Raw genomic sequence first — 13,938 nt, 5'->3', positions numbered from 1 at the left:
ACTTATTTTCATTCCCTGACTAGGCCTTCACAGTGATCAGATGTAAGTTAACCAATCGAAAATAGATCAATAATCCACAGTCCTAATCGCATTCCGGTACCGAAATTTCATTCTGTTGCAAATCCATGATACCACATTTTCTCAAGACCAGAACACAAGCCACAATGTCAACCATCCACAAACACTTCAGCTTCAAAAAAATGCCCCGACCAACGAAACCGTGGATATGGAATTGAGATTAGGAAGCTGAGTAAAGAGGGTGGGGTGCGTTGCAAGAGAGAGAGAGAGAGAGAGAGAGAGAGAGAGAGAGAGAGAATGAGAAAGAGACCTGAGAGAGAGGCGGTTGAGATAGGTCTCGCGGACGATGGGGCACCACTTGGGGAACCCAGGAGGCGGCGAACCAGATCTCGCAGATGATGGAGGTGAGCCAGAGGCCGTAGGCGTCGTTGACAGGGTGGAGGATTCGGTAATGGTTGTCAATGGCTTGACATTACTCGACAAAGAGTGAGCAAAGAGGGTGCGTCCGTGGAGAACGTGAGTATTTGGAGAAATGGAGAAGAAGGGTATATACTCAGATTTAGGGGTTTTTTCTATGCTTAGAAATAGAATGAAAGAATAAACTGCCTGGTTTTCAAAAAAAAAAAAAGAATAAACTGCCATATTTTTGCAGCCTTTTCCCATAAACGCTGTGAAACAAAAACTAACGATATAAACAAATACAATTAAATTAAATTCTGAAACTTACACGTGTCAAGTTATAATTGTAAATTAACTTTTCACAGCGTTTGTATATAAACGCTGTCAAAACTTTTTTTTTCAAACCACGTCTTCTCCACATGGCTTCTTGTAATTCGAGGGAATAAAATGAAAGCGCTTATATATAAGCGCTGTCTTATGTTTTCCACAGCGTTTCTCTTCACAAGCCACGTGTCTTCTTACGATTCGACAATAAAAAAAATGATGTTTTAACAGCGTTTTTTTGCCAAACGCCGTGAAAACATGTGCTGTGAAAAGCATGATTTCTAGTAGTGCAAGAACTTGCAAAAACTGTCAAGAATGATTATATTAAACCATCAACAGAAAAGTGAAGGCAAATCTGTACTTATGATGTTATATAATATATATAGGGGCTCTTAGACATAGTTAGAACTAGAAGTTCTCTTAGACAACATAGCTTTTTTTTTTTTAACAGTAGAAAAATTAACAAGAAAACACATCAGCATGCTAATTTCAAAACAGAAGTTAACAATGTAGGTAAACTAGTTCTTGATACCTGCTTAGAGAGAGAGAGAGAGAGAGAGAGAGATAATATATGAGAAACCTGAAAGTTAGGTTGAGACTGCATTGTTGACAAAGATCTCTCTGCATAAGAGCACCGCTCATAGCGTTCCAATATCTTCTCCATTCTGTTATAACCCACATCAATAATAATAAACAATGAAACAGTACCAACATAGCCACAATGATATACTTACTTGATTGAAGCATTTTCAATACTCCATGTAGCTAGAATTGCAACATAATGTGCATATATGTATATCTAATAGTTCAAAACAACAACCTGAATACCTTTTTTTAAAAAAAAAAACTCCTGAATACTTTGTCAATATTATAATTATTATTATTATTATTATTATTTTTACTTACGGCTCTAACATATTTTGACTCATAATATATGATCCTTCAAATCTATTGTACAAATCCTAAAAATAACATTTATATATCATACGATTATAGCATACTGTACCTTGTCTCGATGGAGTGGTAACATTTTTTTTTATTGCAATTTACACATTTTTTTAGTGTTTGATATAAGTTAGGACGTGCTAAAACCATAAGTGAAAAAAGCCATTGGAAGCAAGTTAAATTGATCTTCATAGAAGCACACATGTTATTTGTAATTACTTAATTTAGTATAAAAATTAGGCTTGGAGTTTGATAAACAGTCTAATGTTTTAATATGCAGCATTTGATTTTGTTATTATAAGAAATTGTAAAACACTAGATCGATTATAAATACTAAATCTAGGTTTTAACATACTTTGAATATAAATATTTAAAGTATACATAAAATCTTTTTATTTCTAAACAGTTATATCCAGCAAATTTACAAGAGGTACAATTCCAGTAGAGAAAAATAAGTAAAAGTCTAGTCAATATAAAAATATATTATAAAAATTGTATATGTACGATATATTTATGTTATTTTTAGCAATTGTAGAGCAGATTCTAAGAGTCACATATTATGCGCTAAATAATTTTTTTTGGTGCTGTAATGAAAATTTTATCAGATCATATTAAGCAAGACTAATAAACTAGTGCTAGGGTTAGTAGAAAAGACCCTCTGATTTATATAAAGCTACACAAAATTAGGCCATAAAGCTCACCAGAAAGATCTATCCGAATCTCCCACACCATATCACTGTATTACCAACAGCTCGTTTGGTCAAATCCAAACAATTTCTACTTTAAATATAATTAGGTAAGAGAAAGCTGGTAACAATAAGACAAAGAAATATACACAGAGAGAGAGAGAGAGAGAGAGAGAGAGAGAGAGAGAGAGAGAGAGAGAGAGAGAGAGAGAGAGTTATAGAAGTGAAGATCACTATATATTATAGATCGGATTCAAAAGCGAAATCTAATCCAACCCTACTGATCAGTATCGATGAACATATCTTTAACCTAACCCTTAACCCAGAATAAACATATATAACTGGTAAAATATAATCCAAATATATATATCTTTAAGCTTATCCTAAATCCATAAAATAGCATTACTGGTCAAATCTTCCATTTTGACTCATGATTGTGATCACTCTATATACTTCAGTAAAAACTCCCAAAATAAATAAAGAACCAAATTTTACATCTCTAACAAAGAATGCAATGAAAGAGAAGAACCCCCAGAAAAATAAAAATGAATTAATAATCAGGGTATATGATTTATATGATATGAGAGAGAAAACTATATATATGTGTAAGAGTGATTAATTGTTACCCAGAATCAGTGGAGTATTCAAAGAGCTTTCCTCTGTTAGAGAAGACAATGGCAGCAACTTCAGCGTCACACAAGACAGAGATCTCATGGGCTTTCTTCATCAAACCATTTCTCCTTTTGGAAAAAGTCACTTGCAGATTGATCTTGTTCTCAATCCGTTTCAGCTGAACCCTACCTCTTCCCATTTTATTTATTTCTATTTTCTCCCTAATAATAATAATTATTATTGCTTGTGGGGAAAATAAAAAGCACAAAGAAGGAAAGTCCTCGAACATAAAAAGAAACAAATATCCAACCTGGAAACTAAAAACCCCCAATTTAAGAGAGGGAAAGGAAAGCGTTTCTTGTTTGCCAAATGTGAAGGTGTCTCAGATAGCATGAGAAATAAATGGGTACACTATATTTAAAGAAAGGGTTAGGTAATTAATAAAAAGGAAAACTTATTGAAATGGAGGGTTTTGTGTTAATTGTGAATTCAGCGTGGCTTATTTGAGAGAGAAAGAGAGAGAGAGAGATTAGAGATGTGGTGGTTTTGAGGTAAAATCAACGGTGGTTTTTTATGATGCGTTGTCGATCTATGATTGGCTGTCTAAGTGTGTGCATGTCGTTATTGGCTGCAGTGGAGAGAGAGAGGATGAGATTTTTCAGGGGTCTTGTACGGACACACACACACACACACACACACACAAAATAAAACATTCACTGCTTCTGTTGACGGCGTTTATCTACCACCAATCTACCATAGATTCTTCTTCACTTTTTTATACATATGTTATCGCTACTTTTTTATTTACACCTTTGTCTTGTCATGTATTCCTATATTACCCCTAGTAAGGGCTAGGGCTAGGGCTATGTCGTGGGAAAGAGTCTAAATTTTTTGTTGTCTCACTCTCACCATTGGATCAATATTTTGTAAAGAAAAAAATGGTTTCTCTTTTGTAGTACAAGGATGGGTCCAAGTGACTACTCTGCAGTGAAGTCACTGAAGTGTGTAATATTCGAAAAGCAAATTATTTATTTATTTATTTAAATTACCCATATTTACGTGGTTGATTTTGCCTTTCCCTTCCCTACTATTTTTATATTTGTATCTATGTCTTGGATTTGTAATGTTGATGTATCTTGGATTTGTACTCTTCCTCTTGAGTTGCAAGAGGAAGTATTGGATGAAATGACCAATTAAATTCTCAAGGTCTGTGTGGACCTTTTCTCTCTCTAAAAAAAAAAAAAAATGAGCTCCGTCCCTTTTGACCATTTAAAAACATATTAAACAAGTATCCCTTTTGACCATTTAAAAACATACTAAACAAGTATTGTTTATTATTTTGATCATGAAAAAACAGTTTAACTGAATAGCCCCACTTTTAAAATTGTCAGCATGTTCTAAAAAAAGTGTACAGTTATGATAATTAAATTGTCCTAGTAGAAAAATAAAACTGCTGATTACTAAATATATGATGCGTATTGATATTTGATTAGCACAATAATTTACAACATACTCCAATTTCTTTTAGAGGAGCAAGAAGTTGATGATGAGATCATTTAGGCTCTATTTTTATCTTCTTCTTCTTCTTCTTCTTCTTCTTTGTATATACGTTGGTTATACATTATCTTCTTCTTCTTTGTATATACGTTGATTATACATCATGATTTTCCTTTCCAATATATGTTATATATCTATTTTTTTTGTTCCACATTTAAAATGTCATGTTATTAGCATAACAAAATATATCTAGATAATTATTATTAGATGCATATATCCAAGGGAAGATTCTTGATTTTTTTTTTTTTTTTTTTGCATTTTCGTTACATAATATTCGCAGCTGTACGCATTGGAGAGAGAGAGAGAGAGAGAGAGAGAGAGAGAGAGAGAGAGAGAGAGAGCTTTGAAATACTTAGCTGACCACCGAAGTAATTAATTAGCTTGACACATAGCTCTTTAACCTTAAAGTGTAAATGTATTTTCCACAGATATTTTGAGGGAACGTAGAAGATGTCCAGTTCTTTAGAAAATAAACATTTTGCCGAACAAAGTACACGTGGCATAAAAGAATTGATTCGAGAATAAGAAAGTATCTCTAATATTATCAAACTTCATCCGTGAGAGTAAGCGAAAACTCCAAACAAAATATACAACATATTGGCAATTAATTAATAATTATACCTTAGGGTTTGAAATATGCATTATTACAACCTATTTTCTACCATCTAATAAATAAATAAAATAAAATTGTTCATTTACTAGATATAGATGCTCTTTGGAAAGAAAGAAGGAAGGAGGAAAGAATCAAAAGATTAAAGAAAGGACAATCACTTAACACTCACTTTAATGTACAGTACTTGTTTATCAACCATGAAACGCATCCCATGTGCAATTTAATATACAACCATATTTCCAAGTCAGAATATAAATTCATACAGATAATAGTATTATACGATCATTTCTTTTTTCACATGTAAGAATATACATGTAGTGCATGTATTTTTTTTTTTTTCCTTGTTCAAACTTTAATAGCTTTTTAGTTTGACCAGGAAACATTGAAGGGATACCAAACTCTTAATAAATACGTACACGTGCAATTTAATGTAAGGGCTAGGGCTAGGGCTAGGGCTAGGGCTAGGGCTAGGACAATCACTTAACACTCACTTTAATGTACAGTACTTGTTTATCAACCATGAAGCGCATCCCATGTGCAATTTAATATACAACCATATTTCCAAGTCAGAATATAAATTCATACGCAAAGCTACCAATTCCATAAATTGTTCTTTCAGCTCACAAGCTACCAATTCCACGCAAATCACACGCAAAGTAGAAAAAAGTCCGTATTGTCTTGTTGCCCCACAGGAAACATAATATTATAATAATAATAATTTTAAAGAGCAATAAAGACCTTTAAAGATCAAAACATCTATCTAGACAAGCAGACCTATCCATGAGGTTTTGCACCCTCGCTTGCTCTCTATCCGCAAAGTGGAGATTATCATTGTAACTGCAGTTTAATAGCAACAAGAAATTTAAGGAAAATAAATACAAATTAAATTAAATATACAGGTGATAAATAATTAATTATTTTTTGTTTAAAAAACACAAAATTACACCTAACTTTGTATCATTATTATTAAATCGACCCAAACAAAAATAATCATTTAAAGGAAGAGTGATATTTGTTACCTAGTATGCATAGCATAATCAGGTTGAAGACGCTCAAAGTTGAATTGCATCGGTTGGTTCTCGAATGTACCATTTTGCCCTCTGGTTTCACATAGACTAAGAATCTCCAACTACATATGATCATGATCAGCAAATTTTATTAGACCCTATTTGATATTTTATTCTCTTCCATCAGACAGATGATGAAAGAGATCTATACCCTTTATATATTAGTGTTTTTTTTTTAAATTACTTTGATGCTCAAATGACAGATTAAATGTAGCAAAGTATTTATGGAATGGTGGAATAGTATTAGTAAAAATTAGTATTATGTGTGTGAATGAGTCAAATTTCAATATATGTTGCGTCCCAATCGGGCAAACACTCGTTTAATACTCAAACTTGATCTATTTAAGTGAGAGAATTATGTACAACCAATTACCAACTAATTAACAAGTGGGGGTGTATAACAAACCCATAAATTTTCATCATCATGTCTGGTAAACACTCTTCTAAGGTTCATATGTGAAGCATTTACTTTTTAATTTTCTTTACCTTTTGCAAGAGTACACGCCTACGAAAATTAAAGAAGACATAGTTTATTAATATAACAACACTATTAATGATATGCATCACACGACACACACACACACACATATAGTTAGATTACATATGTGATTCGTTGATATATATATATATATATATATATATATATATATATATATATATATATATAGATATCTTTGTTATGTAACATTGTTACTTTATCATGAGAATCTCAAATTCGTTTGACAATAATACAATTAACTTGTAATCTTATAAATGTCGTTGCTATAACACTAGTATACAATTAACCTGAAAGCTTTAGATTTTTTTTTATGTTTTTTTTTTATTTTCAGCACGTACCTTATATCACTATTAAGGAGCCACAATTTCCTATATCACTATTAAGGAGCCTCAATTTCCTTATATTCATAATGGCTTGTACTATCAAAGAAAACCCGTCAGTGTGGATACCGGTAACATCTTGTTCAGCCTCTTTCCGTTGTGTAACTTTTCTCTGCAATTTTCTTGTAAATTTTCTCTGAGAATTTTCAATATATACATTTTTTTCACGTTGGTGCAATATAAAATATATTCTTTTAATTGCTATGACATTTTGGAAAATATTTGGGTTGAAATAAAAGAAATATAACTTTGTAAAACGAATATTTCAAGTCGCTCTATTGAAAAGCGACTTTTAATTCTCGCCGCGGCGATGTACATTTCTTGCCGCGGCGAGACTTTCTACAACGGATTAGAGATCCGTTGTAGAAAGTCTCGCCGCGGCGAGAAATGTACATCGCCGCGGCGAGATATTTTGGAAGCCTTGAAACTTCTACAACGGATCCGTAAGCGTTGTAGAAGCCTTGAAGCTTCTACAACGGATCCGTAAGCGTTGTAGAAACCTTCAAGCTTCTACAACGGATCCATAAGCGTTGTAGAAGCTTCTACAACGCAGGATTCTACAACGCTTAATAAACGTTGTAGAATCATTCTACAACTGTTTTTAAGTGTTGTAGAATCTCAGTTTTGTAGTAGTGGTTGATATATATATATATATATATATATATATATATATATATATATATATATAGATATCTTTGTTATGTAACATTGTTAAGTATCATGAGAATCTCAAATTCGTTTGACAATAATACAATTAACTTGTAATCTTATAAATGTCGTTGCTATAACACTAGTATATAATTAGACAATGTGCTTCTAGGAAATATGCACCTCATTTTATAAAGAGAAATTATCTTAACTACTACATTTGATAAGTTTTTTTCCAATTTTTCACCAAAAACTTAATTTGACCAAAAATACTATTAAATCACTTGTACAAATACAAGTTTACCATCAACAATTAATGTCAATTGTTGACATTTATATCAACAAACAGAGAACTCAAAACTCACAGATGTCAACAATAAACGTTAATTGTAGACATCTATGTCAATAATAAATGTCAATTGTTGATATCATGTTGAAGATAAAATTGTATTTGTACAAGTGACTTATTGGTAATTTTGATCAAATTAAACTTTTGGTGGAAATTTGAAAAAACTTATCAAACGGTGGTGGTTGAAGCAATTACTTTTTTTTTTTTTTTTTATAAAATTTCAATTCATTGAAAAAAAAAAAGCATCAATGATATCATAGCAGCAAATACACAAATTTTATTGTTAACGTAAAGCAAATAACAATAAACATTTAAATTACCTTCCTTTTTAGTTCAATGTTTGCTTCAATCAGCTCTTGTTCCTGCATGTTCATTAAATAACAATAAACATTTAAATTACCTTCCTTTCATGCATAACTAGTCGTGAAAGGCAAGATACAGTCAACATGTTCTTAAAAATAGATGAAATATAAGACCTATTTAGAAAATAACATAAAAGTATAGGCAATCCAAGCTTAGTTTTTCTCTGGAAACTATTTATATTAGTGTGATATGCAGTGACAAATTACATTACGCCGAATTTGACATATAGAAGTCAAAATTATCACAATCAGAAAATGACATTGTCTAGTGGTATAAAAATATACCCATCCAGACTCGTCTATATCGTCACAAAAAGTTATGCTCACATACGTACGAGGGCATGAATTTAACCTCTTAGTTTATTTTCTTCCCAAATCCGTTTTAACTTTTAACCTAAACCGATATGTCAAATCATTGCTCGTTTAAACCACTTAAGGTTAGCCATGTATTTAAATTTGGTAAACAAATGGATCAAAGTAGGAGATAAATATTTATGGCCACGTCATGGCCTCTCCTTCCCGCCTTTGATACTTTCTCTCTCTAGACCAGACATCAAGTTTCTCCATTTCGACCAGCACGACATTCTCGCTTGCCTTACAAGCGTAAGCCTCTTGTATTGCTAGAGGTAAATTTTCTAGCCCTATAACCAAAAAATGTTAAAATTTATTCGGTTTGCTAAATTTAAATTTTCAATCCGGCCCTCAATTTTTTCTCTAATCTGAAATATTGAATCATGAGAGAATTTCATGGTGGATTCCGAATTATTAAATATAACTTGTCAATCAAATCGAGTTTAGCCCTAAATTATATCCATCATCATATATTTGAACATACCTAATAAAATATTCATTAGGGTATATTACTTGTGTTATGCGATTCAATTAGATTTTTATATTAAACCATTTAGGTATCCAACATTAGAATTATTTCAATCTAATGGCCAAAATTATATGTATTAATAAATTAATTAGACGATTCAATCCATAAATTGGTCAATAGTTAATAATCGATTAATAAGTTATAGCGGACAGATAATTATTAGCCAAGTCTAATAAAATCGTGATTTTTTTCGTCAATTATATTCATGTACTTGAATTTTTCGGATACGTAGAAGTTGTGAAACCTAGTTATTAAAAGTGTCATTACTTTTGAGCTATAATTAGATATCTCGTAATAATTTAATTTTTCTAATGATGGATATAGAGTAAGCATGTACGTTCTTATATATTATGCTTATAATCCTGCAAAAAATATTTCTCAAGATAAATCTAAAATACCGTGATACCTACCACGGCTTTTAAACTCATATATATTGCAAATATAACTTATTTGTTGCCATTTGGGGTAAATCCAAGAGCGAAATAAAATTGATATTATTATAATTTTAGTTTTGATCACACATGCTTCATATGATCATGTATATTATATATATACATATATATATACACATACACACACATATATATATATATATATATATATATATTAGTAGTCAAGACAATATATTCAGAATACCTTTATTGACCTAATTTGCTTCAACGACATGTCAAGCTTATGCTCAAGATGTCCAAAGTCTTTCAGCCCCAACTGCTCCAAATCCTCCCCAAGAAGGTGCCTAAAAATGTGAGAAATTAAAAAAAAAAAAATTAAATCAACGTGGAACTCATATATATGTACATCGTCGCACTGTTAGCAAGCGAAAAAAATTAATGAATTCTAAATTAATTAAACCTACACTTATTATTATCGACTTTAAATAATAGGTTATTATACCTCTGCGTTTTTCGCAGGCTCTCGACTTTTGCTTTCAGCCTCAAGTACTCTTGGTAGCTGCTCTGCTGATTGGGAAACTCATCACCATGATTACTGATATAGATATGTAATATAAGCTCTATTAATATATATATAGATCATCTCAACAACATATACAGCACAAACAAATTAATAAGATAGGTTTAATAGCCTTTACTACTATATATTGCTTTGCAATCATATGGTTTTTTTTAGTAGGTGCATATACATAAGCAACATTTTTTTTTCAATGAATATAATTTGTATATCACTGTCTCGCAGAACTGGCCAGGTTAAAATAAATTAGGGGTGTGACAAAATTACAACCGAATTATGACGTATTAGAAATACTTTTACGTCTCTCTTTTTAAATTATTAGGTACCATCACATTTGTCACAACTTTGCTTTTTGTGTAAATATTTTACGTATGTATGTACCTGTGAAATATTTTCCTTTCCAGATTGTTTCCCATCCTGACCTCCATAGCAACAGCTTTCATATCTCTCAATTGTCTTGGCCATACTGGATCATGATTATCAACAATATTTAGCTGCCTAAGAGTGGGACCCACTAATTTCTAACTAAAGATGTACTGATTCAAATCTCATGGACTGATCTTGATGATGATTTATCAGTACAACGTAATAATACTGCTCATTCGTTTAAAAAAAAATACTGCTCATTAGTTATTAGTTTATTATGCTATATATGTGTAGTGTACTGTATACTGTTCAATTTATGTCACTTGGACTTAATCAAAGTCATATAGTTTTTATCATAGAGAGGTCTGATTCAGTATATAATGTATTTTATACACCTCTCTATCAGATAGGCTTAAAGATATATAGATTTATTTACAATAAACTATACCAACAATATTAGTTTTACATGTATATATATATATATATGTATATACATACGTGTGTGTATTATACTACTATTAACTATTTATCTATTTTCCTTACTTTCTTGGAAGAAAAGTTTTATATCAGGAAACTTATAAAAAAAAATACTTAGTGATATCGACCAAAGATGTACTTCATTTCCATCCTGTTTACGTTAGTTTTTTTTAAATGAGAACTATATATATGATATGTATTCTTTGTACGTACCTGTTTGCAAGAAAATATCTACTTTTTAAAGGAGTTTCTTATTAAATTAGAGTTGAAGTTCAATGATAGCAATTCAGATTGTCAAATAAAAAAACTTTTTTTGGGAAATTACTTGAAACGCTATAGAAATTTCTTATGAATCATAAAATCAACCATAAGCAAGAGCAACAACTTATCACGAGCAATCCAGAGAAGGAGTGAACCAATGAACAAGCGCAACAAATTGACCAAGGCATAAATAGTAAACTTTTAGGAAGAAAAAAATATGAATCAAAGTGTTTGACATGTATGTGTTAGATTCATTATAGGTGATGGCTAAATTTTTAGCATAGGGAAAGAAATGAAGAAAAGGAAGGTGATGCCTATTTTGATTTATAATTTTCTCTAGAATCAAACACATATGGCCTCTCATTCACATCAATAAATTACAAGCTGTATATCACAAATATTCTGCGTATTGCATTATCTTGTATATGCAACTCAGAAGAACAAAATCCAGTTCAGTGAATACATGCAAAAATCATCTCAATAGCCACCATATATCATGAATATTCTTCAAAATAAATCATAAATTAAAAAACAACCGCACACATGAAAAACCTAAGGAAAAGTGCACACAGGATCACTTGACCAAAGCATAAAAATACTATTAAAAAAAACTAAATCGAGTTGATCAATAATCATGGGAAAATTCTCTAAGAAAATCTTAAAACAAGTCCCAAATATATGCTTTAAATCCCAGGAAACTAAGTCATATATTAAAAGTAATCACGTCACTCCAGAACGAATTTAGTACATATTGATCATGGATCGAGTCAAAAAACAGAATAGACTCGGTTGAATTTATTTTTTATTATTCTTGAATCTTTTACACATAACAGAATACATTGCAAGCAAATTTACGTCCTAAAAGAATATGCTTCACCAAACGTAAGTTTAAGTACAAAATATCATAAATTATAGTTTTACATCTGATGAAAAAACTCTAGAAAGTAATATAAATGATGATTTGGAAAACAGGACCTTTGTGCATATGTTATAGTTAAAAATAGAATAGAAAAGAAAACAAAAATCAAAAGTATTGTAGTTCACATGTATTAAATTATATGGATTTAAAAATCATGTTACACAATTTGAAGTGGTAGTTTCATCACCTTCAGGTAGATTGCACATGTAGAAATTCAGAAAAGAAATGGAAAAGAAGATAGTAGAAATAAGAAAAAGAGTACACATAGCAGAGAATACAAACCAAATAACTTAGGGAACAAAAATCATATATATGATAATCCCCCTTCAAGACACGGATTTTTGTGACAGTTTATGATTGATAATTAAAGGAGCTATCATTTTGAAGCAGATCTCTTGATTCAAAAATGCTATAAAGTGAAACAATTTTTTTTATATGAAAATACAAAATCAGAGTTTACTCACTGGATCATTGAAGAGGAGTAAAGAAATACTCAGTTCTCAGAAATATATCTCATCTATGGTGTGAATATTTTTTTAGAAAGAAAAGGAAAAGAAAAAAAACGACAATACCTGCAAAACGTAGTACAAAACCCAAGATCGCAATACCAAAAATATACCAACACCATAAAATTCTCACACAACTATACCTAAAAGTAGATCTGTATATACACAATAGTAGATATAATCACATGAAGAAAAAAAAAATCAATTAATATATATACCTAGAGCCACTGCAAAACTCGTAGAGCTTGCCAGGATTGGAGAAAATAATGAGTCCGACCTCAGAATCACACAGAACTGAGAGCTCATAAGCTTTCTTCAAAAGCCCATTCCTTCTCTTCGCAAAAGTGACTTGTCGATTAATCTTGTTCTCGATTCTCTTCAGCTCTACTTTTCCTCTTCCCATATTTATACCACTGTGTTTATTTTTTATGCTTCTTCTTCTTCTTTTGTGCGATCTTCCACTTCTTCCTCTTTTAGGGTCTATTTTATTTTCAGGTCCTCTTATGCAAAAGCCGTACGATCGCTAACTATAGGCTCCAATATGTTTTTGTGTTCAAGAGAGGAAACGATAAAAGAACACCATATCCGGAGAAAGAAAAAGGGTTTGCTAATTAATGTCATATATTTTAGTTTACATGTACTTTTGTTTTAGCTCTACAATCAGTTAACTTTGTGTTATTAGTTCTTAAGATTCCAAGAAAAGTAAAAACATATAACTGCGACAGAATAAGACAGTACACGTGTTACTATTTATCTTCTTAACTTTAAATATTCATTCATTTACCATATGACTAGAAAAATGTGGCTTTTTTTTTTTTTTTTGAGAAGAGAAAAATGTGGCTTTAAATGCTACATATCACTTCTCTATTTATCATTTATAATTTATAATTTCTTTTATGTTTTTGTTTGTGTGTGTTTGTCCGTTACTACAAACGAGAACACTAAGTATGATATGTCTTGTCCTATATATTCCTAACAGTTAGGGCTGCCGCGTGTCAGTCGTTTACAGAAGACCACCACTACAAAACATTGACAAGTGTCTGAAATTACTTTTTCGCTCGACTGTTATACCCGTCCGTGTTAGAAACTTTTAGCTAGCTT

At 31.2% G+C, this 13,938-nt stretch overlaps 1 protein-coding gene and 1 long non-coding RNA gene across 4 annotated transcripts in view; both read right to left on the bottom strand.

Moving 5' to 3' along the window:
* The window catches only part of LOC149388130 (truncated transcription factor CAULIFLOWER A-like), a 53,690-nt gene extending 40,206 nt beyond the window's left edge, over positions 1-13,484 (bottom strand). Inside the window, exons 1-4 of one of the 3 annotated variants that reach the window (XM_089623707.1) lie at positions 13,056-13,484; positions 10,690-10,774; positions 10,234-10,298; positions 9,976-10,075 (exon numbers count right to left, since the gene is read on the bottom strand). In XM_089623707.1, coding sequence (XP_089479833.1) covers positions 9,976-10,075; positions 10,234-10,298; positions 10,690-10,774; positions 13,056-13,240 — 435 coding nt within the window. In that variant the 5' untranslated portion in view covers positions 13,241-13,484. Of the gene's footprint in view, positions 1-1,321; positions 1,407-2,998; positions 3,206-3,294; positions 3,685-9,975; positions 10,076-10,233; positions 10,299-10,689; positions 10,775-13,055 lie in introns of those variants that run through there. The other 2 variants (XM_089623708.1, XM_089623705.1) reach the window with 2 other exon arrangements.
* Positions 5,762-8,467, bottom strand: LOC149388131 (uncharacterized). Its single transcript, XR_016300736.1, has 3 exons — positions 8,418-8,467; positions 6,174-6,283; positions 5,762-5,991 (listed from the first exon to the last, which is right to left on the bottom strand). It is a non-coding gene; the product is annotated as an uncharacterized LOC149388131 (long non-coding RNA).
* Positions 13,485-13,938: the final 454 nt, after the last annotated feature.

The sequence above is a fragment of the Urtica dioica genome, chromosome 8, assembly GCF_054948205.1.
Source record: "Urtica dioica subsp. dioica isolate 48M chromosome 8, U.dioica_male_clone48M_v1_H2, whole genome shotgun sequence".
Lineage (NCBI taxonomy): Eukaryota > Viridiplantae > Streptophyta > Magnoliopsida > Rosales > Urticaceae > Urtica > Urtica dioica.
Note: the sequence above shows the minus strand (reverse complement) of the source record. Positions and strands in the feature narration are given on the sequence as shown.